At 40.8% G+C, this 27,376-nt stretch overlaps 1 protein-coding gene across 1 annotated transcript in view; it reads left to right on the forward strand.

Moving 5' to 3' along the window:
* Positions 1-27,376, forward strand: part of LOC311038628 (uncharacterized protein) — a gene marked incomplete at both ends in the record, with an annotated part of 234,156 nt that overhangs the window by 65,467 nt on the left and 141,313 nt on the right. Inside the window, one exon of the mRNA XM_084048200.1 lies at positions 19,323-19,422. Coding sequence (XP_083904326.1) covers positions 19,323-19,422 — 100 coding nt within the window. The remainder of the gene's footprint in view (positions 1-19,322; positions 19,423-27,376) is intronic.

Consider the following 27,376-nt stretch of genomic DNA (forward strand, 5'->3'; position numbering starts at 1 on the left):
ATCTACAACAGAGAACCCACTCCTTCAACACCCTTCTGAAGTCGGCCCGACTTGCTCAAGAATACTTCTGTGATCAATACTCCAAAATAGAAAATTGCCGGATGAACTACTACAGGAGTAGGGAACTACAGGACAAGTACAGGGCCCACCAGTATTCTGGTCTGATTGATTCCCTGGCTACTCAGCAAACACAGCCAGGACAGACTGAGGCCACCAACATTGGTCAACAGATAATTCTTCCAGGCTCACACACTGGTAGCCCCAGATACCTCTACAAGCACTATCTAGATGCCCTTGCCATAGCAGCCAGATACAAAAAGTTTGACCTCTTCATTACCATTACGGCAAACTCACGGAGTGAAGGTGTCCTCAATAACATTTTTGAACACCAGCAGCCCACTGACAGACCAGACATTGTCAATAAAGTCTTCAAACGGAGTCTGGATGAGCTCCTCCGCGACATGAAGCTGGGAGTTTTTGGCAAAATGAAGGCTAGAATACACACTGTTGAGGGACAGATGAGAGGACTGAAACATGCCCACATACTGCTACTCCTACACGAGATTTTGACTGTAGATGACATTGATCACATCATTAGAGCAGACATACCTGACCTGGACAAGGAGCCAGAGTTGCATCAGCTGGTGTGTCAATCCATGCTCCATGGACCCTGTGGTCCAGGCTACCCCAACAGCCCCTGCATGGTCAATGGCCTCTGTTCTAAGAAATTCCCCAAAAACTTCTGTGCCACCACTCGACTGCCTCATCATGGTCATGGCTACCCGGAGTACAGGCGGCCCATTGACGGCCACACCTTCAACAAGAAAGGCTTTCTGTTTGACAGCAGGTGGGTCGTTCCTTACAACCCCTGGGTCCTTCTCAAATACAAATGCCACATCAACGTTGAATTTGTAGGCTCCTTCCAGACCATCAAGTACCTGTACAAATACGTACATAAGGGAGCTGATGTTGGCACCCTCGACATTGAAGACAGGGATGAGATCTCCAAATTCATCAATGCCAGAACCATTGATGCTCATGATGCACACTGGAGGACTATGGAGTAGATTAGATTAGATTAGATTTATTGGTCCCCGTGGGGAAATTTGTCTTCACTGACTGTACATTACATAAAGGACAATTTCACATCACACAAGACAGACAACAAGCAACAAGACAACTGGTGTTAATAGGACATATCTTTTTTCAGCGGGGCCTTTTATTCAGGATCTCGATGGCTGCAGGAACCAGGCTTTTTCTAAAGCGGGCCCTGTTAAATGGGAGTGTTCTGTACCTGCGCCCTGAGGGTAGGAGATTGATGAATTTGTTGAGTGGGTGGGTGGTGTCTTGAACTATGGAGTTGGCTATGCGTGTATACAAGATCCAGGACAGACTCCCTGCTGTCACCAATCTCGCCATCCACACAGACGGCCAGCAGAGCATAGTCTTCAGAGAAGGCCATGCACAGGAGGCCATAGCAGCAGCCAAACCCACTACATTGCTTGCCTTCTTCGAACTAAACAGCCAGGACCCTGAAGCAAGGCAATATCTATACATGCAGATTCCCGAACACTACACATGGAAGGCCCACATGTGGAATAAAAGAGTCCACGCACCCAAGGACAGGGAAATTCCACGTACAATAGGAAGAATGTCCAATGTATCCGTGCTCCAAGGAGAAAGATTCTACTTGAAACTGCTCCTAGCACATATCAGAGGACCACAGACCTATGAGGACCTTAAGGTACATGATGGCAACCACTATGACACTTTCAAAGACACAGCTCTAGCCATGGGCTTGCTTCAGGACGATCTAGAATGGATTACCGCCATGCATGAGGTGTCACGCTACGCATCTCCAAGGAAAGTCCGCGAAACCTTTGCCATCATCCTCCACTACTGTCACCCATCAGAGCCCAAACATCTGTATGACAGATTCTTTGCAGAGCTCAGTGAAGACTTTCTCCATGCGGAGGCCACTGCACAAAGGTGCCCCACAGACGCAGTAGACACAACATTCATACAAAATCAGCTACTGCTTGCAATTGATGATGAACTCTCACAAATGGGCAGCGGTCTATCCAACTACAATGACATGCCACAGCCAAGACCACTAACTGCGCAGGAAAGGCTGACACAAATCTTCAGATCTGAAAAATTCAACATAACACAGCAACAACAAATTGTACTGTCGCTTGCTCCTAAGCTCACTGCGGAACAAATGGCACTCTGCGAATCCGTCTATCAGGCAGTGCATGCCCCACAAGAAGAAACCATCACACGCCAGTTCATTCTCAACTCCCCTGCAGGATATGGCAAAACCTTTACCTTTAAGGTCATTGCTGCTACGATACGCGCAGAGCATGGCATTGTGCTGTGTGTGGGCAGCACAGGCTTGGCAGCACAGAACCTGGAGGGTGGTAGGACCGCTCATTCACGATTTAAGATCCCAATCCCCATTTTCCAAGACTCTGTCTGTGCCATCAACGCAGAGTCCAATCTGGCCAAGCTCATTAAAGACAGCAACTTAATCATCTGGGACGAGATTTTCAGTGTTGACCGCTTTAACGTCGAGTGTGTGGAAAGAACACTGAGGGATCTCATGCACTCACAGCAGCCTTGGGGTGGCAAAACTGTCCTCCTGGGTGGAGACCCAAGGCAAACCCTCCCCGTTATCAAAAGAGCAGGCAGGCCCCAGATAGTTTCAGCATGCATCCAGATGTCAACACTCTATCCTCACATGAAACACCACAAGCTAAACCTCAACATGAGAACACACGCAGCAGAGAAGGACTTCTCCCACTATCTCCTTGTATTAGGGGAAGGAACACTCCCACACGAGGAGGACACAGAATGGCAGGTCCGCATTCAACCCCACCACTTGGTTCACGATCTCCAAACTCTCATTTCATTCACCTTTCCTGACTTGCAAACTGGATGTGTCAACAAAGACAACCTTCTCAATGGCACTGTATACACTCCTCTGAATAATGACATTAGAGAAATCAACAACATATGCCTGGCAGACTTCCCTACAGAACAGAGAGTCTACTTTTCAGCCGACACAATTCTGGAGGACGACCACAAGGACTCCATGCCTGTGGAATTCCTCAATTCACTGACACCCTCTGGAATGCCTGATCATAACCTCAAGTTGAAAGTAGGAGCCCCAGTCATGCTGCTGAGAAACCTGCAAGCAGGTCCCGACCGCACTCTCAAGAATGGCACCAGAATGGTGGTACTGCAGATGATGGACAAAATCATTGAGTGTGAGATTGCAGCTGGCACAAACAGGGGTGAAAAAATCTTCCTCCCAAGGATACCTCACTATGACAGAGATGAGGAGCTTCCCTTCACCTTCATCAGACGACAGTTCCCTATCCGCTTAGCTTTCTCTGTTACCATCAATAAGGGGCAGGGGCAAGAGAACGAACGAGTTGGCATCTACTTGCCTCAACCTGTGTTCGCTCATGGCCAACTCTACACAGCCTTCTCCAGGGGAAAGAGAGCCAGCGCCGTCAAAGTTTTCATTGTGAACAATGATGAGGGAATTACTGACAACGTTGTTTATCCCGAACTCTTTTATTAATCCAAACATGCTCATTCAAACACTTTGCATGTGCTGCTACTCCCTGATTGCATAGTGACAAATGACCTTCATTCTTCAACATAATTGCCATTGCCTTTGTTTGTATTCTCCCCCCAATGCAACATACTGTACACCTGCTCCTGATTAATGCTTCACTGTTAATGTTATTCTGGATGTCATTTCATTTCACTGCTATTTTGCCTTTCTCACATTTACATGTTGCCACCAACACTGTCCGACATCACACCATGCCAATAAACCATGCTATCTAACAAACAATGCAATCTCATTTCAATCAACAACAACCCGCCTACATTCATACCCAATACTTCTCTTGCCTCAATCACATTACTCAACACTACTACTTCCTTGCACACTACATGTACACACCTACACAGTGCGACGTCGCGCGGACGCTAGATGTGAGGGCCGCGCAGCGGCCCGAACTTCTAGTTTGTAGAATCGGCCTCAGGTCTTACCGGGAAAGAATCTGTGTCATTTTTAGATTTCTTTGGCAATTCAAAAAAATAGCAGATCTACAAGTTCATAGGGTGCCGCGCTATGAGCTTGTAGATCTGCTATTTGTTTTTAGATGATGAAAATGTGCAAATATTTGAATATATATGTTTTTAAAGCGAACATTTGTAAATCCCTCAAATCCTTGCTTCTGGGGGAGGGGTCCCTGGAACAAAGCATTTTGAGATGGGGGTCCACGGCCAAATATTTGCTTTAAAATGTTCGCTTTGAAAAATATATATATTCAACATTTTGCAGAAATTGTCAAGATTTTTTTTTAAATTGCAGATCTACAAGCTCATAGCGCGGCACCGAGTACCGCGCTATGAGCTTGTATATCTGCTATTTTTGAATAGCCAAAGAAATCTAAAAATGACACAGATGCATTGGGTTAAAGGACTTTTTACATCTTGTGTTGTGCAAAAGCAAGAGGGGGGGTCCCAACTAAGAGACAAGGGGTCCCAACTAAGAGACAGGGGGTCCCAACAAAGAGACAGGGGGTCCCAACAAAGAGACAGGGGGTCCCAAAAAAGAGACAGGGGGTCCCAACAAAGAGACAGGGGGTCTTCAACAAAGAGACAGGGGGTCTTCAACAAAGAGAAAGGGGGTCCCAACAAAGAGACAGGGGGTCCCAACGAAGAGACAGTCTAGAACCTGTTAAATAGTGAATTCTCCATCATGTTCATGATAACATGCAGCTTTAGTCCAAGTGAAGGAACAGCTAATCTACACCAGTTCTCCATCATGTTCATGTCAAGGACCTCAAATTAAAGGAAATTCCGCCCAGTGTTTTTCTTACCTTTAATTATGATATTATGATATTAGGACGAGTGGTACAGTAGGAAAAAAAATCATAACCAAACTTATTCGACTGCAGCTAAAAACCTGAGCCTATGGACTTCTAGATTGCGTATTTTAATAGCGTTTTATTATTTTTTATTTTAGCTGCGGTCGATTCAGGATGGAGTTATGAATGTTATCTACTGAACCACTCCTCCTAGGATATTATAATATTATATTAAAGGTAAGAAAAACACCGGGTGGGATTCTCCTTTAACCCATTCAGACCTGAGGCTGATTCTAAAAACACATTCTAAATCCTGTTTCTAAATAAGTTTCTGAAAAACTTAAAATATTTATTCAAAAATTACAAAAGCATGTTGCTATAAACAACATAGCAACAACAACTCTAAAAGAGGTTCCTGTCCTGAAAGTTAGAGTTAGAAATAGGGGTTCCAGCCCAAAATGGGTTAATATGTATTTGTCCGCACACGTCCATCTGAACATATACTTTGTGCCAGGGACCCCCATACAAGATCTGTGTTGTTACAATATATTACAAACATATTTTTTTTCAAGATTTTCTTTAAAAATATCAGATCTACAGACTCACGCTCTATGTTTGATCAGCTGTATAATCTATGTATACATTATAGGTTAAAGCGGTCACGCTGATTTAGATGCTTTATTAACTCATTTTGTTGGGGACCCCCTGGAAACCCTTTAAGGACCCCCGGGGGTCCCTCGGACCTCACTTTGAGAACCACTGAGGCTTTATCCTTTTGCTTTTTATATGAAATATCAGAGAGACTAGTAAGATTTGATGGAAGATGCTTCTGAACATAAATTGCTAGTTTGACGTCTTCAAATGCTCTGATGTTAACGTAACAACCAGGGAGGTGCTCGCTGGCCTAGCGGTCCAGGTACATACTACATATAGGCTCTAATGTAGCCTGACGGCGCGTTGCGGGTTTGAATCCCATTCCCGACAACCTTTGTTGCGTGTCACTCCCTCTCTCTCCCTGTTTCCTGTCCATCTTCACTATCTCCTATCAAAAAAGACCCAAACATAATCTTTAATACAAATAATACTAATAACCATAACTAGCTGAAAGAAAGGGAAGGTGCTGGTGATTTACAAAGGGTTGTACTCTCTCTGGAGTGTCGGTCAGAACACAAGGAGGAGGCGGGATTCAACCATTTACTGAAGGCTTTAGGCCATACATGGGCAACCGGCGGCCCGGGGGCCACATGCGGCCCCCACCTTCATTTAATGCGGCCACTGGGTTAATATCAGAATAGTGATATATTATTGATTTCAGCTGTTACAATTCCAAACATGCAAACATGACCCGCTTTAATTACTTCAGTCTATATTATAGAAGCTTAATGACTAGTATTAACATTCTATTGTCTTTTTTATGGCCAATGTATTTGTCTTTAAGTTGATAAAGTTAACATAAGTATAACTAAATGCATTTGAAATGAAATAAAAATGTTACTTTTCAGGATTCCAATTCAAAAGTAGCAAAAATAGCAGATCTACAAGCTCAAAGAGCGATGCGTTTTGAGCTTGTAGATCTGCTATTTTTGCTACTTTTGGGTGACATAGAATGGCAAAGTACGGCATTAATTTACGAAAAAAGTTAAAATACAGAGATAAGACGTTTCTGCCCTGTGACAGTATATGCAATGTGTTCCTCTGGAGTGAGTGTGTAAATATAGTGGCCCTCTACATCATCAAAGTTGCATCACCCCTGCTTTAGGCACACAGCATACAGATACACAGTGTACAGTTTGTGTGGTTTCTGAAATAAATCAGGAATATATACAATCAGGTGTGTATACTGTACTAAATATGACATCAGTCACAAACACAGTGAAACAAACACAGCCAGGTAATAATATAATGAACCAAACAGTCTCTGCTCTCATCCACAGCAACAACATCAAAGGGCTCCAACAACAACGAGGCCCCTGCAGCCAGGTGTTGGCAATGAGTGATTAGTAGGGCTGTAACGATACATTGTAACAGAGATACGATACGCATAACGATACATGGTTGATGATACGATACATGGACCATATTGGTTCATTCACAGTAATATGGCCAGGTGTAAACAACATAACAAAGGACATAACATGTCATATGTATATAATATATAAGACATAATAATATATAAAACAGTCTCATGGGTAAAGTGGTCCATCAGCTTCTGATGACTGACAATGACAACATGTTGTAACCGTCCACTAGAGGGCGACGCAGCATTATCTTACTATCAGAAACACACACTCTGACAACCTGTGGTGTAAAGTAACTAAGTACATTTACCACAGTACTGTACTTAATACCTTTGTACTTGTTTTACTCAAGTATATTTTCAAACACAGGCCCTTTTATTAGTACTTCTTCCACCACAATGTAAATAATGTCTATCAGAGGAGGGTCATGTTATTTAAATCATCATCTATCATTATAAATGAATGAATGACGTCACTTTGTCTCTTATTGTCTCTGTAGGCGTGTGTACACTCACCAGTGGTGTAAAGTAACTAAGTACATTTACTCAAGTACGAATTTTGAGGTATTTTTTACTTTACTGGAGTATTTCCAATTTTCAGTACTTTTACTTCTACGTCTAAGTTTAGTTACTAGTTACTTTGTAGATTTTGATTATCATTATGAAACATACAGTAACCACTTCAGCCCTATATACATTTCGGCCATTTGAAAATAGCAGATCTACAAGCTCACAATGCGTTGCGATGCGTACAGTAGGTGGATGCCTTTTTAGGAGACAGGAAGCAGGTCGGAGTCTATTGATTCCAATGGAAGAGTGAACGTGAACACAGCTTCTGAACCATTCTTTATCTCCATGGTTACTGAACTAAATATTGGACCCGATCGACACAAGACACAATATTTACAAGATTTTCATTCTAAAATGGCTTTCTTTAGAGACACAAATTAGGACCTTTCTGTCCCAGCAACACACTCATAGAGGGCTCTGTCCCTTATTTTAACTCTATACTCTGTCCCAATAAGATGCTCTAAAAACTGATTAATGAGATTATATGAATATAGTACATCAAATCACTATGGACAAATTAAAAATGTAATAAAATGTGCAGGAGGAACCCCTAAGGGGGGCAGGAGGAACCCCTAAACCAGTGGTTCTCAAACTTCATGTGAAGGACCCCCAAATGGACACTTATAAGCCCGCGGACAACCATTTGAAAAGATAAGCCATGGACCCCCATAAGAGAAGATGTTTACGGCTCTAGCAGTGATTCTCAACCATTTTAATTTTAAGGACCCCCCAGTTTGACATGCATTATTAGGCTACGGACCCCCATTTAATGGTATTTCTATCTCTGGGACTCTAATTCATATTGTAAAATCAATGTTAACTTAACTCTGACATTGTACAAATGGAACCAAATGGACCCTAACGGGTCCATTTGGTTCCATTTGTACACTCTCAGAGTTACAGACCCATAAGGGTCCATATGGTTCCTATCCATCATTTAGCTGGGGACCCCCTGGAACCCCCTCAAGTACCCCTGGGGGTCCCCGGAACCCACTTTGAGAACCAATGCCCTAAACCTTAGAATGTTCAACACGGTGATGTGACCAACTTCCCTTAAACAGGAACAATTTACCAGAGGCAGTTTGTGTAAAAATAGAACATGACTTTATTAAACAACTATGTAATACATGGATTATTAAAATATCAGGCAATAGTCAGTAAGACAAGATGTTATCAAATAAAGTTACAGTTACTCTCCTAATAAGGAAGGGCGGGTCGGCCCGTAAACAAGGGTACTAATGGGGAAAGAGAAGGGGAACAGGCCTGGTACCAAACTCATGCAATAAAACATACTAATCAATACAAAAACATGCAGTGTCAGGGATTAACATACACACCAATAAAACCAAAAGGTCCCACAGTGCAGACCCAAGAGAGGAATGGAAGGCGTGTGTAACAGGCCGGACCCGGCCTTGAACACGGTTACACTGTAACATAAGGAGAGGAGAGAAAAACAATTAAAACCATGTCACTATGAAAGAAATCTAACATCTATGCCTAACGTACCTACTATATGCCTCAAATGAACAAACTCAAAATAAACAAGAACTCAAAGTAGAACAACAGTGGAAAACAGTGGCTGGACTGACTGGTCCCTTTAAGGAAACAGACAAAACACATTAGTTGCCAGCCCTAGTATTTCAACATAATGCAAACACTATTCGAATCATTAAAAAGAACAAACAGCATAAATCTACTTTGCTTTGCAGTGAATGCACACAATGCAGCACAATGCAGGGACAAGGGCGGGGGACAATTCCAGCACCACAGCTACAAGAAGAAGACAGTGTTACAAAACTAAAAATACATTAAAATACACAAAGAGGCAATGTAGAGAATGTATATGTTGTACCAGTATCTCCAGGTGTCTAGATACAACACAGCAGTTAGTTCACTAGAGGTAACTTCATTTGTAAACTGAAATAAAATAAAATCAAGACATTTGAATAAAATCAAATAAAACAACAATGTTGATACAAATTAAAGTGCTATAGGCATGGTAGCATCCATGTGCTCAAACAGTAGGCTAGCCGACAAAGACCAGCAGTAGCGCATGTGCTCAAACAAACAATAGGTTAGCAGTAGCATTAGCTGCAACAAACAAAAGGGTAGCCTTACACATGGTTATGATGTGCTACACAAAGTTGAGCTTTGGCCTACCATGCGTTCTCCTTCACCTTCATGAGAGGAAACACCATCCTCTGCAGCAGAATCAAATGGTTCTCTACTGGGAGGAACTAGACTTTTATACTTCCTGGTCATGTGACTAGGTCAGGTGCAGTGGGTGCACCATTCACCTAGATTCCCACACTTATTTTACACTTAACTGCATGGTGGTGTTGCGGTCACTGAATAGCCATTCGATCCACAAGCTCACTGAAGCTCACAATGCATTGTGATCTAACGCGTTGTGAACTTGTAGATCGGTACTTAAACAAGCCATAAACACGACAGACGACAGAGGCCGACTCGTGGCAGACTAAAGCCTGGTTTGTACTTCATCACATGGCGGTGTTGTGCACCGAACACAGCAGATCTACAAGCCCACGATGCGATGCATACGTAACTTTATATTGTGTTCAACTTTGCATGTTTTGTATGAACGATTGAACATGTGAACTATAAGTCTGTTCTCTCACTCTGCTATCAGTTGATCCTCTGGAACCGCCTACTGTCAATGTATTTATTTTTTTCACTCTTTTATTCTGTGTTATCGGGCTTATTTCAGACCTAAAATTATGCTAATTACTCGGGCGGGGCCTAGTTTGGGTATTTTATTAAACAAATACATACGCTGTCATTGTGAATGTATTCTACACATTGTACTGTATTTAGAACTTATGTGACTGTGGTCTGCTATGATGTCACTCTGGCTTATTTGGGTCTTGTGTCCCAATGTTGTTTCAACCAGTGGTTCTCAAATGTTCATGTCAAGGACCCCCCCAGGACCCCCCTCTGTCTGTCTGTCTGTCTGTCTGTCTGTCTGTCTGTCTGTCTGTCTGTCTGTCTGTCTGCATACCTCAGTATGTCTCTCTTTGTGTCAATCCTCTTTGTATGTCTGTCTGTCTGTCTCTCTCTCAGTATCTGTCTCTCTGTCTTTGTGTAGCCTATCTATTGCTCCGTCTCTCTCTCTCTGTCTGTCTGTCTGTCTGTCTGTCCCCCTCCTTCCTCTCTCTCTCTCCATCCCTCTGTGTGTGTGTGTGTGTGTGTGTGTGTGTGTGTGTGTGTGTGTGTGTGTGTGTGTGTGTGTGTGTGTGTGTGTGTGTGTGTGTGTGTGTGTGTGTGTGTGTGTGTGTGTGTGTGTGTGTGTGTGTGTGTGTGTGTGTGTGTGTTTGTGTGTGTGTGTGTGTGTGTGCGGTGTGTCGCTTACAAGTCGCTTATAATAAGCAGACCTGGCAACGCTGGATGAAAGGTCCTGGGGTGTGGTGATGATGATGATGATGATAGTGAGGAAGATGAAGGGTCTTCAGTGGCGGGGGGGTTTGTGGGCGTGGTCTGGAAGGTGATGAAGGGTCTTCAGTGGCGGGGGGGGGTTTGTGGGCGTGGTCTGGAAGGTGATGAAGGATCCAACCAGCCGGAGCCAACATGGCTAATGTGAACAGAGACATGATGAGGAAACTCTTCTGTAAAAACAAGAAACAAAAACAAAACAAACATAATAATCTTAGATCAGGGGTCTTCAACGTTTTCAGGCCAAGGACCCCCTAGCTGAGAGCGAGATGAAGCAGGGACCCCCTATACTCTATATTGTATAAAATTGTGTTTCAGATAAACGTTTGCTGCTCTTTTTTCCCTCTACACCTATAAGTCTTTGCCAAAAATAACCGATCTACAAGCTCACAACGCCTCGCAGCGCGAGGCGTTGTGAGCATGTAGATCGGCTATTTTTGGCTAAAGTTCTCCTTAGAAAATGGATACTATGGTTCAAGTGGTTCATGTAAAAAGAATGCATTTTATTTATATTGCACTTTATTTCATTACAGGGGCAGCAGTGTCTCGGGAGGTAGAACGGACGCTTGGCAACCGGAAGGTTCCCAGTTCGATTCCGAGCTCCCTCCCAGAGTTAGTGTCCAACAAGTGTCCTTGAGCAAGACACTGAACCTCTAAACAGTGGTGGAAAAAGTAGTCAAATTTTTTACTTAAGTTAAAGTATCAATACTGAAATAATGTAAATACTCTGTTACAAGTAAAAATCCGGAATTCAAAATGTACTTGAGTAAAAGTACAAAAGTATTGGCATCAGAATGTAGTTGAAGTAGAAAGTAGTCATTATGCAGAATGTCCCATTTCAAGTTTTCAAATGTAGAAAAATCTTTTGAAAATAGCAGTAGAAAATGGTAGATCTGCGATCTGCTAATGGATCTGCTATGTGCTAATGCAGGGGTCTTCAACAGGGGGTCCTCAGAGTTACTACAGGGGGTCCGCCAAATCTTTGTGATATGATTTTAATTTTTTTTACGTAAACCACTTGAACCATAGCAACTATTTTCTAAGGAGAACTTCAGCCAAAAATAGCAGATCTACAAGCTCACAACGCCTCGCGCTGCGAGGCGTTGTGAGCTTGTAGATCGGCTATTTTTGGCTAAGAGTTATAGGTGTAGAGGGGAAAAAGAGCAGCAAACGTTTATCTGAAACACAATTTTATACAATATAGAGTAGGGGGTCCCTGCTTCATCTCTCTCTCAGCTAGGGGGTCCTTGGCCCGAAAACGTTGAAGACCCCTGTGCTAATGGCCAAGATGTATACAGGGCTGAAGTGGTTAATGTATGTTTTGTAATAAATGGTAAATGGTGCATTTATATTTTATACACTTTATTACACTTGAAACCAATCTCAAAGTGCTACAGTAGGCCTACAGAATAAAATAAAAAACATCTGCATAAAAACAACACATCAAAAAAATAAAAATAAACATTCTATGTAATAATAATAATAATAACAAAAATATTTCCTTTAGGGTTACAGATATTTTTACTTTGTAATAATTACCTGCACAATGTTAGATGCTTTTGATTTAAATGTACATTTAAATGAAGTTTTATTATTGTAATGAACTGAATACATTGCAGACCTGTGAGGGTCCATGTGGTTCCTCCTCAAGGAACCCTGAGGGTCCCTGGACCAGTGGTGTAAAGTAACTAAGTACATTAACTGAAGTACTGTACTTAAGTACACTTTTTAGGTATTTGATTTTACTTTACTGGAGCATTTCCAATTTTCATTACTTTTACTTCTACTCCACTACATCTCAGAGGCAAATATTATACTTTTACTCCACTAATTATTTGAAAACTTTAGTTACTAGCTACTTTGTAGATTTAGATTATTATCACACAACATACAGTAGCCACTTCAGCCCTATATACATTTCAGCCATTTGAAATGAGCAGATCTACAAGCTCACAATGCGTCATGATGCGGGACATTGTGAGCTTGTAGATCTGCTATTTTCTAAATATCTTTATACACTTGTAAACTTGAAACGGGACATTCTGCACAATGACTTCTTTTTCTTTTGGTGCTTTTACATTTTGATCCCAATACTTTTATACTTTTACTCAAGTACATTTTGAATTCCAGAACTTTTACTTGTAACAGAGTATTTCTGCCTTGCAGTATTGATACTTTAAAAAAAATTGGAGTACTTTTTCCACCCCTGAAGCTCTCTCTCTGACAGAAGAGACTCACCCCAGCTGAGATCTTGTTTTTAGGAGGTTTGCTGTAAATCCTGGACCTGCTGTCCTGCAGAATCCTCTTTGGTGGTCTGAGGACCACAGCCATCTGTGCTGGACCCCTCCTCAGCATCCTGAGGACCCCCATCTGTCTGTCTGTTGTCTGTCTGTCTACCCCTCAGGCAGGCAGTGAGACAGGCTGTCTGTAGGGTTGAGGTCCAGTAGAATGTGAGACGGTCAGCTCACAGAGACATGGTTTATCTCCAGAGCTCTGCATGGAGGAACCGCCCATTAAAGGGATATTTCACTTTATAACATGTTTTGGGTCATTTTAAAGGGATAGTTCACCCCCAAAATTACTTTCTTTTCTATGTATTAGTCACCCCATGGAGACTTCATGGATATGTATTTGTTTTTGTCTCATTCCTAAGACAATAATTGACGACTTAGGGTCTGATAAATATCACATATCTAAATACTTTATCAAGTAATTTGAAAACTGTCTGTGGTGAGCCTGAGTAGACTTTAAAATGACCCCAAACATGTTTGAAAGTGAAATATCCCTTTAAATGTCCTCCTGTCTGCCTCCCCACCTGGTCTGTCTGTCTGTCTGTCTGTCTGCCTGCCTGCCTGCCTGTCTGCCTGCCTGCCTGCCTGTCTGCCTGCCTGCCTGCCTGCCTGCCTGCCTGCCTGTCTGTCTGTCTGTCTGTCTGTCTGTCTGTCTGTCTGCCTGCCTGCCTGCCTGCCTGCCTGCCTGCCTGCCTGTCTGTCTGTCTGTCTGTCTGTCTGTCTGTCTGTCTGCCTGCCTGCCTGCCTGCCTGCCTGCCTGCCTGTCTGTCTGTCTGTCTGTCTGTCTGTCTGTCTGTCTGTCTGTCTGCCTGCCTGCCTGCCTGCCTGCCTGCTTGCCTGCCTTGTTTACAAACTAGACATAATAGCTAAAGTTAAGTACACTTAACTTACTTATTCAGAGACATTCCACCCGGAAATACCATGTATATATTATCTACATGTTTGTTTACAAACATTCTTTATTTGTTTCTCCAGTCAGGAAGTCCCTCTGCTTTACACTCAGTCAGAAGACACAACTACAGATCTGTTTTATATTGACTATATCATTATATAATACATTGTATACTTTAAGGTAAGAACTCAGTGTTAAAACATATATATTCAAAGATTTGCACAAATCTTCACGATTTCAAAAAAAGATAAATAGCAGATCTACAAGCTCATAGCGCGGCACTCGGTGCCGCGCTATGAGCTTGTAGATCTGCTATTTTCGAATAGCCAAAGACATGTAAAATGACACAGATGCGTTTGGTGGAAAGGAACAGGGAGTTCTGTCAGATTAATCTTCATGTCACATCAGGTTTTCCTGTTTTCCATATGTGGGACAGAGAGATCACATCACACGCTTTCATGTTGGAAACCTGATTAGATCTGACAACATCCACGTGTTGTTTGACAGAAACAAACAGAGACATGATAAGGCTGCAGGCTTTAAACCCTCGCTACATTTAGTCAAATACTGTACTTCTTGAGTACAATTTTGAGGTATCTTTACTTTAGTGGAGTATTTCCAATTTTTCAATAAGTTTACTTCTACTCCACTACATCTCAGAGGCATATATTGTACTTTTACTCCACTAATTATTTGAAAACTTTAGTTACTAGTTACTTTGTAGATTTAGATTATTATTACAAACCCACTTCAGACCTATACCTGTGAATATATACTTTGGCAATTTGAAAATAGCAGATCTACAAGCTCACAATGCGTCGCTTTGCGACGCGTTGTGAGCTTGTAGATCTGCTATTTTCAAAGGACTATTATACATTTGAAAACTTGTGAAATGGGACATTCTGCAAACAAACAAAGACACATTAATGGACACAACACTGATGACAGAGCTGTCAGACATGTCTATGAAGCTATCTATGAAATATATAGACCTATAGATTTATGAAAATGTTTATTAAGGAAATAAAATCTATTGTAAAGTCTAGATAAAACCTCCTTCACTTGAATGGAGTGTAATTACTACTGCAGCCTGTAGGAGGTGAACACACACACACACACACACACACACACACACACACACACACACACACACACACACACACACACACACACACACACACACACACACACACACACACACACACACACACACACACACACACACACACACACACACACACACACACACACACTGTACGTGCTGCCGTATAACTTTTGGAAGAAACCATTACCACAGGGAAAGGGGGGTGTGTGACTTGATGGAATGATGTATGACAAAATGAGAAGAATATGTTTGACTCATAATGATATAAAATGATCATAACTACATATTATAGAGAACATTACAATAAGTAAAAGATAGAATAAATACACATATTAAAACTCTGTTTGTAGCATAATTACCCCCCCCCCCAATCTCAGGCTGAATGTGATGACGTCACGGCTGTACTGTGCAGTAGGAAACACCCTGGGTTGCCATATCTGCGTATTATAAGCAGCTCTGGGCTTGTTTTTCTGTAAAGTATCTTGTAAATATTGGTATTTGTGGGTTGAGGTGTTTGTTGGTCTTGTTTCTAAAGTGTTGTTACTTATTGTTTGGACTTGTTTCCTATTGTTGTTTTTAAACCAATGGTTCTCAAACATTTTCATGTCAAGGACAGACAACATATGAACCTGTATTTGTGCACAGACCCGCATCTGAACATATTCTGTGCCAGGGACCCCCATACAAGATTTGTGTTGTTAAAATGTTTGAAACATGTTCTAAATATTCCACTTCCTTTTCTCAAGATTCTTTTTTTTAAATAGCAGATCTACAAGCTCACAATGTGTCGCATTGTGACACATTGTGAGCTTGTAGATCGCGTGCATGTGTGGTGATTTTTTTAGATTAATACTTTTATCAGGTTTTACAGCATTGTACAATGTCATCCATTACAACACAAAGAGTAGGCGTACAGAAATGACTGAAGCATCAGAAACTTTTAAACAGAGCAGATGTCATTTCCTGTGTTTTGGTGAATTTGGGGAGTTTGATACCAAATCCAGGAGAAATCAAAAATGTCATTCCAGGAGTCCTCCATGAGATGTGGTTGAAATGAAGGAGACTCTACTGTACAGAATCCAGGAGGGTTTCAGCTAGTCTCTTCCTTTGGCCTTGTGTTCATATACCTGTCTGCTTGTTTCTGTCACACAATCTGGCAACGCTGAACTGAACGCTGTCAGAAGTAGGAGGAAAAACACAGTCCTCCAAGTTCATATAGGGTGAGAGAATTATGTTAATTGAATGTGTTTTATAACTTATTCTATGTTGTTAAAGTTAATGTTGTTTAAGTGTGTTATAACTTATAGTAGAAACCTTCAGTATTGTTTACAAAAGTTTGTCTAAACTTTGGATGGAGCAGTTTTTACTTTCACTTTCTACTTATTACCCTGTCTGTCTGTCTGTCTGTCTGTCTGTCTGTCTGTCTGTCTGTCTGTCTGTCTGTCTGTCTGTCTGACTTGTTCTTTGACTCTGTACTTGGTCTGCTCTTTTTTCCCCTTTACACCAAACCTCTTCACCAAAAACTGCAGATCTACAAGCCCACAACACGAGCTTACATATATCTGCTATTTTCACATGTCACATGTTCCTCCCTAGAATAGGCATGCTGGGGTTCAAGTGGTTAATGTAAAAAAAAAAAAAAATCCCCCTGCAATAACTCTGAGGACCCTCTAGGGGTCCCGGACCCCCTGTTGAAAACCCATGCTATAGGGAAAGAGGCTTTATGTGACTTTTTGGGGTACGATCTATGACATAACTAGAAGATTATATTAGAACACTGTTATACAATGTTTGTAACTACATACCAGTATAAAATAATAGATAGTCTACTGTTTAAAAAAGAAAACATAGGCCTATGTTTTTTTTTGTGCATGATGTCACTCATATCTTGTATTCATCATTTCCTGTTTCCTGATGTATTTCATTGACTGTAACGTTGACAGGTTTAATAAAGACCTAAAGATGAGTCAGTGTGTGGAGAGAGAGGAGGAGGGATCTGACAGACCAGAGTCTCCAACATCCAGCTGTGTGTCTATGAAGAGTGACCGGTCTAAAGAAAAACCTCCTGAACCTGGACCTTCACACACACAGTATGTGAATCAGATATATTATAAACACTGTTATAGGTGTTATAGAGCTCTGCAAGTCGGGGGTCAAACCAAATATGTATGACCCTCCCCCCCCCGGCATGTGTTTTGAATCACACTGAATGAGCTTGTAGATTACATGTTGGTTTCCACGTGTCATCATCATTTTAATGATGAAAATGAATTATTAAATATGAAGAAATATAATTTATACACAAATAACTTGACTCTTGTCTTTGTCTGTTTGTCAGGATGAAAAGACCAGCAAAACCAACCACTGATGATAAAGACTGGTACTGTAGAGGCTGTTACTCCATGAACACTGCTGAGGATTTAAGATGCAGAAACTCATCCTGCAGTGTGACAAAGATCTTATCCACAAGGTAACGTTGTCTCTCTGTCTGTTTTCTTTCTTTCTTTTATTTTTTTTATTTTCTTGGTGAACATTTCTCTGATTATCAGCTGCATGTCTATGAACAGAGACACTATGAATGAATTCATGTTTGAATGATTTAAGATGAGGATGAGGATAGGAGGAGCAGGAGCAGGAGGAGGATGAGATGGAGGAAGAGGAGGATGAAGATAGGAGGAGGATGATAGGAGGAAAAATATATAAAATATGTTTAAAGCTGATCAGAGATCTGTACACTAAACCTTTGACCTTTAAAATGTTGATTGATTTTATTTGTCAATATTTATATGTTTACACAACAGTTACTATTATTATTACCTGTAGTGGAAAAAGTACTCAGATTTGTTTATTTTTACTAAAGTAGCAATACCACAAGTATTTATTCAAAATGTTACTTGAGTAAAAGTACAAAAGTATTGATATCAAAATATACTATGAGTACAATTGAAACTAATTATTAGTTGTAGATCTGCTATTTTCTGCTATTCTCTGCAAACATTTGCCCCGAATATGGATAATGGGGTTTAAGTGGTTAATATATATGTGTGTGTGTGTGTGTGTGCGTGCGTGCGTGCGTGCGTGCGTGCGTGCGTGCGTGCGTGCGTGCGTGCGTGCGTGCGTGCGTGCGTGCATGCGTGTGTCGGTGGTGGAACAAGTACTCAAAAGTTTTACTTAAGTAAAAGTATCAATACTGCATTATAGAAATACTTTGTTACAGGTAAAAGTCCAGAATTCAAAATGTAGTTGTGTAAAAGTACCAAAGTATTGGCAACAAAATGTACTTAAAGTACCAAAAGCTTGAAAAAAAATAAAAGTACTAAACTATTTAAAAATAGCAGATCTACAAGCTCACAACGCGTCGCATCGCGAAGCGTTGTGAGCTTGTAGATCGGCTATTTTCAAATAGCCCATGTATAAAATAGGGCTAAAGTGATTAAAGTTTCATAATATAATAATGTATATATGAAAAGTAACTAGTAACTAAAGTTCTCAAATAATTGTTGTGGAGTAAAAGTACAATATTTGTCTCTGAGATGTAGTGGAGTAGAAGTAAAAGTATTGGAAATTGGAAATACTCAAGTAAAGTACAAATACCTCAAAATGTTACTTAAATACAGTACTTAAGTAAATGTACTTTGTTACTTTCCACCACTGGTGTGTGTATAATCATTTTTAGTTTTATTTATTTTGTATTATTTTACAGTATGAAGAAAAAAAACTGTCATGTTTCCACCTGTATACATATATCATACAGTATAATATTATCTCATATCATAATAATAATGTGTTCCTCATTGTTTCTCCCTCCTCTTTCTATGTCTCTTTGTTTTTTCTATCATTGTCTTTCTCTCAGCTGGTACTCCATGACAGCCCTCCGTCTCTCTAAAGCAGACATGAGGAAGTCTTGGCATAAAGACTACACACAGAGGATCCGTGACAACTATGTCCGCAGTCTGTGAGTGTTCATCACACAGAAAGCAGAACCAATACAATGTGTTCTCACCATCTTCTAGACCCCAGACCAGCTGAACTATTATCACTTATTATGATGATTGAATCTGATGTCTGACTTTGTCTCTTTCATTCTCTGTGTGTTGGTGAGCAGTGTAGAGGACATGGTAACAGGAAACCCAGCTGAGGACATTAACCTGGTGACTGATGCTCAGAACATAGAGAGGAACATATATGAGTCAGCTAACAGCAGGGTAAGAACCTAATATTATCTCCATGACATTTATTTACATGTTCTAATGAATACATGAACTACAATGTAGAGTGTAAGATTTATTTGTTCATCATTCAATGACATAAAAAAACAAAACAATAAACAAAAATGCGTCTAAAATAGGGATGCCAGGTAACCACATGAACCCTAGCGTCTTTATTCTGAGGTGAACATTCCACAAAAATAGACAATCTAAGCTTACAATGAATCACAATGCAACCCGTTGTGAGCTTTTAGATCAGCTATTTTAAGCAAATAGATTTGGTGTTGAGAGAAGCATCAGGCCTAGTTCAGAGCCCTGGGGGACCCCATTCAACTATGTATAAAGGGTTAATTATCGTTGTTGTCGGGCAGAAACCTTGTATCTCCACGTTTCACCCCCCATAACTTAATGCCCCATTTCATCATAGAAGAGTGTCACTCAAAAGTAGTGAAAATAGCAGATCTACAAGCTCACAGTGTGACACGTTGTGGACTTGTAGTTTAACTTTATTAATAATACTAGACCATACCCGGTCGGCGCAGCGCATCCGTGGGGGGATATGCGCACATGATCTGGCAACCCGGGAGGCAGTTTGTCCCATAGCTGGGCAGCCGCAGCTATGGGACGACATTCTTTGACACAAAAACGCTAATAAGAAGCTGGGATTTGATTAAATTGAAAAACGGGCTTCACAGTTGCGTTCAGATTGTAATGGTCAATGGCTGTGTGCAAAATCAGAGCAATTGGTCCAGCCAGTGAGGAGAACCGGGTATCTTCACTCACGTACCACTACAGAGGTTACTAGAATTATAGTAGGATAAACCCTTTATACTTAAATTGAACGGGGTTCCTCAGGGGTCTATTCTTAGCCCTCTACAGCCCCTCTATAGATCTAAACGCTATTGTGAGCTTGTAGATCTGCTATTTCCACTGCATGTTTTCCCCAGAATAGGGAAGCTAGGGTTCATGAGGTTAACAGTGTTCTACTTACATTAAACGGTTCTCTTATACCCAGTGGTGGAAAAAGTACTCAAATGTTTTACTTAAGTAAAAGTATCAATACTGCAATATAGAAATACTCTGTTACAAGTAAAAGTCCGGAATTCAAAATGTACTTGAGTAAAGGTATAAAAGTATTGGCATCAAAATGTACTTAAAGTACCAAAAGTAAAAGTACTCATTATACAGAATGTCCCATTTCAAGTTTTCATTAGTATTTTTTGAAAATAGTAGATCTACAAGCTCACAATGCATATATTTTGACACATTGTGAGCTTGTAGATCGGTTATTTTCAAATGGCCGAAATGAACTGTATATAAGGCTGAAGTGGTTTTGTAATAATCAAAGTCTACAAAGTAACTAGTAACTAGTTTTCAAAATAATTGTAGTGGAGATAAAGCTAAATATTTGCCTCTGAGATGTAGTGGAGTAGAAGTAAAAGCAATGGACATTGGAAATACTCCAGTATTACTCCAGTACTCCAAGTAAAAGTACCTCAAAATTGTAATTAAGTACATTACTTGAGTAAATGTACTTAGTTACTTATACCACTGTCACCATCTGTCCAGTCTTTTAGTCTTATTTTCAGAAAACCTTGGAGTGAGATTTGGTGGCGTGTGCAGCAAACATTATTATTATTATTATTATTATTATTATTATTAGTATAATTATTTTATCGACCCATGGAGTCACCACCGCACGCAAAATGTATTTTTGTATTCATTGTTGTACTTAATGTTGCACCCAGTGCAACACACCAGTTGTAATCCCTCAACCAGGTACAGCTGGTATGTTGCACTGGGTGGGTGTGTTATCATTTTACAAATCTAACCCTCAATAATGAAATCAAGTCATTTTAACCCATTGAGACCGGGAACGCATCTGTGTCATTTTTAGATTTCTTTGGCTATTAAAAAATAGCAGATATACAAGCTCAGAGCGCGGCACCAAGTGAGCTTGTAGATCTTCAATTTTGAAAAAACAAGAACATTTGTGCAAATCTTTGAAAATATATATTTTTAAAGCAAACATTTGTAAAATATTTTGTTCCAGGAACCCCCCAGAAGCAAAGATTTGAGTTACAAATGTTCACTTTAAAAAATATATACAGTATTCAAAGATTTGCACACATTTTCACAATTTTTCAAAACATATCAGATCCACAAGCTCGTAGCGCGGCACTAGGTGCCGCGCTACGAGCTTGTAGATCTGATATGTTTGAATAAAAGTGACACAGATGGGTTAAGGCAGAAACTGGTGGTAGGTGTAGATTAATAGTGTGAGTGTGATCATTTTGGTGGGGGGGTCTTTTAAACAGATATAATGTCCTGTATTCTGGTGCATTTTAACAGGGAGTTTGATACTTTAACAGGCTTTACTAACATGGGAACATTATGGGTAAATGTTTTAATTTCATCCATCAACAAGCTAAACAGAGACATTGATTTGATGACTGAATCAATTAAAGAGCCATCTTTAATAATAACCACTCATTAATATATCTTTGTGTGTATGCAATTAACTAGAATATATCACTTAGGTATCAAATGGAGTTTAATGTGTAAACTGTATGTGGGAATGACTGGAGTGTATTCACAGTCATAATAAATATAGTGACAGTAGGAGTCAGTGTAACAGCCTGTGTAGAGATGGTGATGGTTCACCTTGACTGATGTTTTGCACCATATGTTTCCTATTCAATATTCACATTGATTTCCATAAAAGTCTGATAGCTATAAAGTCAAGACAGACTGCACAAAATATTCTGGTAAATGGTGCATTTATATAGCGCTTTTATCCAAAGCGCTTTACATAGATTGTGCATTACATTAACCCATTCACACACCGATGGCGGAGGAAACCATACAAGACACCAACCTGCTCATCTCGAGCAATTAGGGGTTCAGCGTCTTGCTCAAGGACACTTCTACACTAACTCTGGGGGAGACCGGGATCGAAAAGATCCAGCCACTTTACCCCTGAGCCACTGCCACCCCGGCAAATGATTCTGAATTGTCAAATTCCTTTAATCACTCACCTCAGCAATATAACACTCTCTCTCTCTCTCTCTCTCTCTCCTCGGTGGTTAATCGCCCTGTCGGGCTTTAAATTTCAATAATGACTACCTCCCCATGCATTGTCCCTTGCTTAACACTTGGGCTGATTTGACGGCGTGATACATATGATGTGTGGTGTGAGTGCATGTGAAGAGGGTCATTTATGTGTGTCTCACGCTCATTGTGTGAGAGTTGTCAGCTCTGGTTAAGGAACAGTGTGTTAACACTTGATGTAGCTTCAATCTGTCATTGTCTGTTGATGTGTGAAATACAGGAGGAATACTGGAAACTGATGTATGAGAAGAGGTCTGAGCTGAGGATGAAGAGTTGGATGAAGATGGGTAAGGTTCCACGCACGCACGCACGCACGCACGCACGCACGCACGCACGCACACACACACACACACACACACACACACACACACACACACACACACACACACACACACACACACACACACACACACACACACACACACACACACACACACACACACACACACACACACACACACACAAACGCACTCAAAAAAACCTTTGTTCATTTTATGGTCTACTCAGGCCCTTGTGAACCCCCCAGACAGTTTTTAAGTTGCTTGATTCAGTATTTAGATATTTGATATTCATTTTATCAGCCACGCCCCCTTCCTATACAAACCCGTTATAACTTCAAACTCAATTTTTAACCCGTTTAACCATCAAAAACACCCGTCCTTGGTTCTGGTGACTCACCCTGCCCTCCTAATGCGTGAGAGGGCTGTGTTTTTTTGATCACTTTTTTCATTTATTTTTAATATATTTTTTTACGGGGCCAGAGCTCTGCTCTGGACACGTATTGTTATTCGCATTATTCTGTCACTTCTTCTGCCACTTTTCGCAGTTCTGGCTGAACCGTGCAGTCGCTTTTTACGAAACTCGGCCATATGGTAGATGGTCATGAAAAACGATCAAGAAATAATTCTCACACTCATTCGTCAAAAGGTGGCGCTATAGCACTCAATTGAAAAATGCCAACTTTGAACAGGTACAACTCATGCCCTGTTTGACCTACAGCCATGAAACTTGGATACACATATGCGTCTCCTCATGCTGAACAACTTTCACACTCTGACTTTTGACCTCTGACCTTTAGATCTCCCACCATTTTGAATTATATGAAAAACAGTCATTGGCTCCTAACTTCTGCATTTTTTCACTTATGGAAAATCCGTTGGAAATTTTTGTAGAAAGTGGTCCAAAGTTCAAGTGTGAAACGTTTCGTGCAGATTGCTCAAAAATCCCAGGAGGAGATAGATTTTAACTATTACAGTTTTATGAAAATTATTCATCTGTGCCTAAAACATACATGCAGACTCACATTTCTTTGAAACTTTGCAGAAATGTAGAGGGTCATTCCAAATATCACTGAAACCAATCTTACTCCAATTGGCCAAAAGGGGGCGCTATAGCAATTTTTTTAAAAGGCAGACTTTAAACAGGCATAAGTCATGCCTCGTTTGGCCGAAAGTCGTGAAACTTGCTTACACATGTGCCTTGACTCATGAGGAACACACGTATCGATTTGACCATTAAGCTCCGCCCTTAGATTTTCCGCAATTTTGAGCAGTTTGAAAAATACTTGTTTTTGCCAGTTCTGGCTTAACCGTGCATACGCTTTTTACGAAACTCGGCCATATGGTAGATGCTCATGAAAAACTACCAAGAAATAATTCTCACACTCATTCGTCAAAGGGTGGCGCTATAGCACTCAATTGAAAGTGCCAACTTTGAACAGGTACAACTCATGCCCTGTTTGACCTACAACCATGAAACTTCGATACACACATGCGTCTCTTCATGCCCGACAACTTTCGTGGTCTGACTTTTGACCTCTGACCTTTAGATCTCCCACCATTTTGAATTATATGAAAAGCAGTCATTGGCTCCTAACTTCTGCATTTTTTCACTTATGGAAAATCCGTTGGAAATTTTTGTAGGCAGAGGTCCAAAGTTCAAGTGGTAAACGTTTCGTGCAGATTGCTCAAAAATCCCAGGAGGAGATAGATTTTAACTATTACAGTTTTATGAAAATTATTCATCTGTGCCTAAAACATACATGCAGACTCACATTTCTTTGAAACTTTGCAGAAATGTACAGGGTCATTCCAAATATCACTGAAACCAATCTTACTCCAATTGGCCAAAAGGGGGCGCTATAGCAATTTTTTGAAAATGCAGACTTTAAACAGGCATAAGTCATGCCTCGTTTGGCCGAAAGTCGTGAAACTTGCTTACACATGTGCCTTGACTCATGAGGAACACACGTATCGATTTGACCATTAAGCTCCGCCCTTAGATTGTCCGCAATTTTGAGCAGTTTGAAAAACACTTAAACCCAGGATTTTTCAGCTATTTGCGTGAAACTGTATCATCTGTGTGATCTCCTTTTTCACAGTTACTTGTCTGTTGGTCCAATGGCGTCTCCCTTAAATGAATGCCTCACAATCTCAAGGTCGCCAGTTCAAGCCTCACTTGATGTAGACTTAATTTAAGTTGAATTGCAAACAACATGACTGTATCAATGAATACATGTGCAAATGGTAAAGATAACCTGAAATGCTTATTTGAGAGTACGATTTCTCAATGTATGACATACTTCATTCTGAAAATAGCCGATCTACAATCTCAAAACTTTTCAGATAGCAACATGTTTCTGAGCTTGTAGATCGGCTGCTTTCACTGTTTTCGGTAGCGAGGAGACATACAATTTCTCTATTGGTAAATGGTTTGTGAACGAGTGATCTTAGTGTTGGCTTGGTTCATGACAGAAGGCAAGAGTTTATGATCTTCAACAGACAACATCAGCCTGGACAAAGCTATAGCACTATAGGTAGTGTTGCAGCCTATTAGCCTATCATGGGGCGGCCATAGCTGGGTGGTTAGTGAGCACGCCTAGGGAACCAGAGGCCCTGGTTGCCCCAGGTTCGATTCCAGGCCATCCCAGCATATGCGTCGATGAAATTAAATTTGTCCCTGAGCAAGACTCTTAACCCCTAATTGCTCACAGGTTCTCATTGGAAACAAGACCACAAGGACTTTCATGAACGACCTGTTAAAAGGAATTATCCTTATCCTAGTCCGAAGGTTGAGAGTTCGATTCCTGTTAATGGCAATAGGTTGAGATGTCCAATCTATCCATTCTGTTTCCATCTCTCTCTCTCTCATCAATCTATTCCGTTTCCATGGCTCTCTCTCTCTCTCTCTCTCTCCAGTTTCCATCTCTCTCTCTCTCTCTCTCTCTCTCTCTCTCTCTCTCCAGTTTCCATGTCTGTCTGTCTCTCTCTCACTGGCCCCGTATTATCGCTGCTTGCAGCTATATTTACGGGGCCAGAGCTCTGCTCTGGACACGTATTGTTATTCGCATTATTCTGTCACTTCTTCTTCTTCTTCTTCTTCTTCTTCTTCTTCTTCTGCCACTTTTCGCAGTTCTGGCTGAACCGTGCAGTCGGTTTTTACGAAACTCGGCCATATGGTAGATGGTCATGAAAAACGATCAAAAAATAATTCTCACAATCTTTCGTCCAAAGGTGGCGCTATAGCACTCAATTGAAAATGCCAACTTTGACCAGGTACAACTCATGCCCTGTTTGACCTACAGCCATGAAACTTGGATACACATATGCGTCTCCTCATGCTGAACAACTTTCACACTCTGACTTTTGACCTCTGACCTTTAGATCTCCCACCATTTTGAATTATATGAAAAACAGTCATTGGCTCCTAACTTCTGCATTTTTTCACTTATGGAAAATCCGTTGGAAATTTTTGTAGAAAGTGGTCCAAAGTTCAAGTGTGAAACGTTTCGTGCAGATTGCTCAAAAATCCCAGGAGGAGATAGATTTTAACTATTACAGTTTTATGAAAATTATTCATCTGTGCCTAAAACATACATGCAGACTCACATTTCTTTGAAACTTTGCAGAAATGTAGAGGGTCATTCCAAATATCACTGAAACCAATCTTACTCCAATTGGCCAAAAGGGGGCGCTATAGCAATTTTTTGAAAAGGCAGACTTTAAACAGGCATAAGTCATGCCTCGTTTGGCCGAAAGTCGTGAAACTTGCTTACACATGTGCCTTGACTCATGAGGAACACACGTATCGATTTGACCATTAAGCTCCGCCCTTAGACTTTCCGCAATTTTGAGCAGTTTGAAAAATACTTGTTTTTGCCAGTTCTGGCTTAACCGTGCATACGCTTTTTACGAAACTCGGCCATATGGTAGATGCTCATGAAAAACTACCAAGAAATAATTCTCACACTCATTCGTCAAAGGGTGGCGCTATAGCACTCAATTGAAAGTGCCAACTTTGAACAGGTACAACTCATGCCCTGTTTGACCTACAACCATGAAACTTCGATACACACATGCGTCTCTTCATGCCCGACAACTTTCGTGGTCTGACTTTTGACCTCTGACCTTTAGATCGCCCACCATTTTGAATTATATGAAAAACAGTCATTGGCTCCTAACTTCTGCATTTTTTCACTTATGGAAAATCCGTTGGAAATTTTTGTAGGCAGTGGTCCAAAGTTCATGTGTAAAATGTTTCGTGCAGATTGCTCAAAAATCCCAGGAGGAGATAGATTTTAACTATTACAGTTTTATGAAAATTATTCATCTGTGCCTAAAACGTACATGCAGACTCACATTTATTTGAAACTTGGCAGAAATGTACAGGGTCATTCCAAATATCACTGAAACCAATCTCACTCCAATTGGCCAAAAGGGGGCGCTATAGCAATTTTTTGAAAAGGCAGACTTTAAACAGGCATAAGTCATGCCTCATTTGGCCGAAAGTCGTGAAACTTGCTTACACATGTGCCTTGACTCATGAGGAACACACGTATCGC

Source organism: Gymnoscopelus microlampas (genome assembly GCF_963454915.1).
Source record: "Gymnoscopelus microlampas genome assembly, chromosome: 22".
Lineage (NCBI taxonomy): Eukaryota > Metazoa > Chordata > Actinopteri > Myctophiformes > Myctophidae > Gymnoscopelus > Gymnoscopelus microlampas.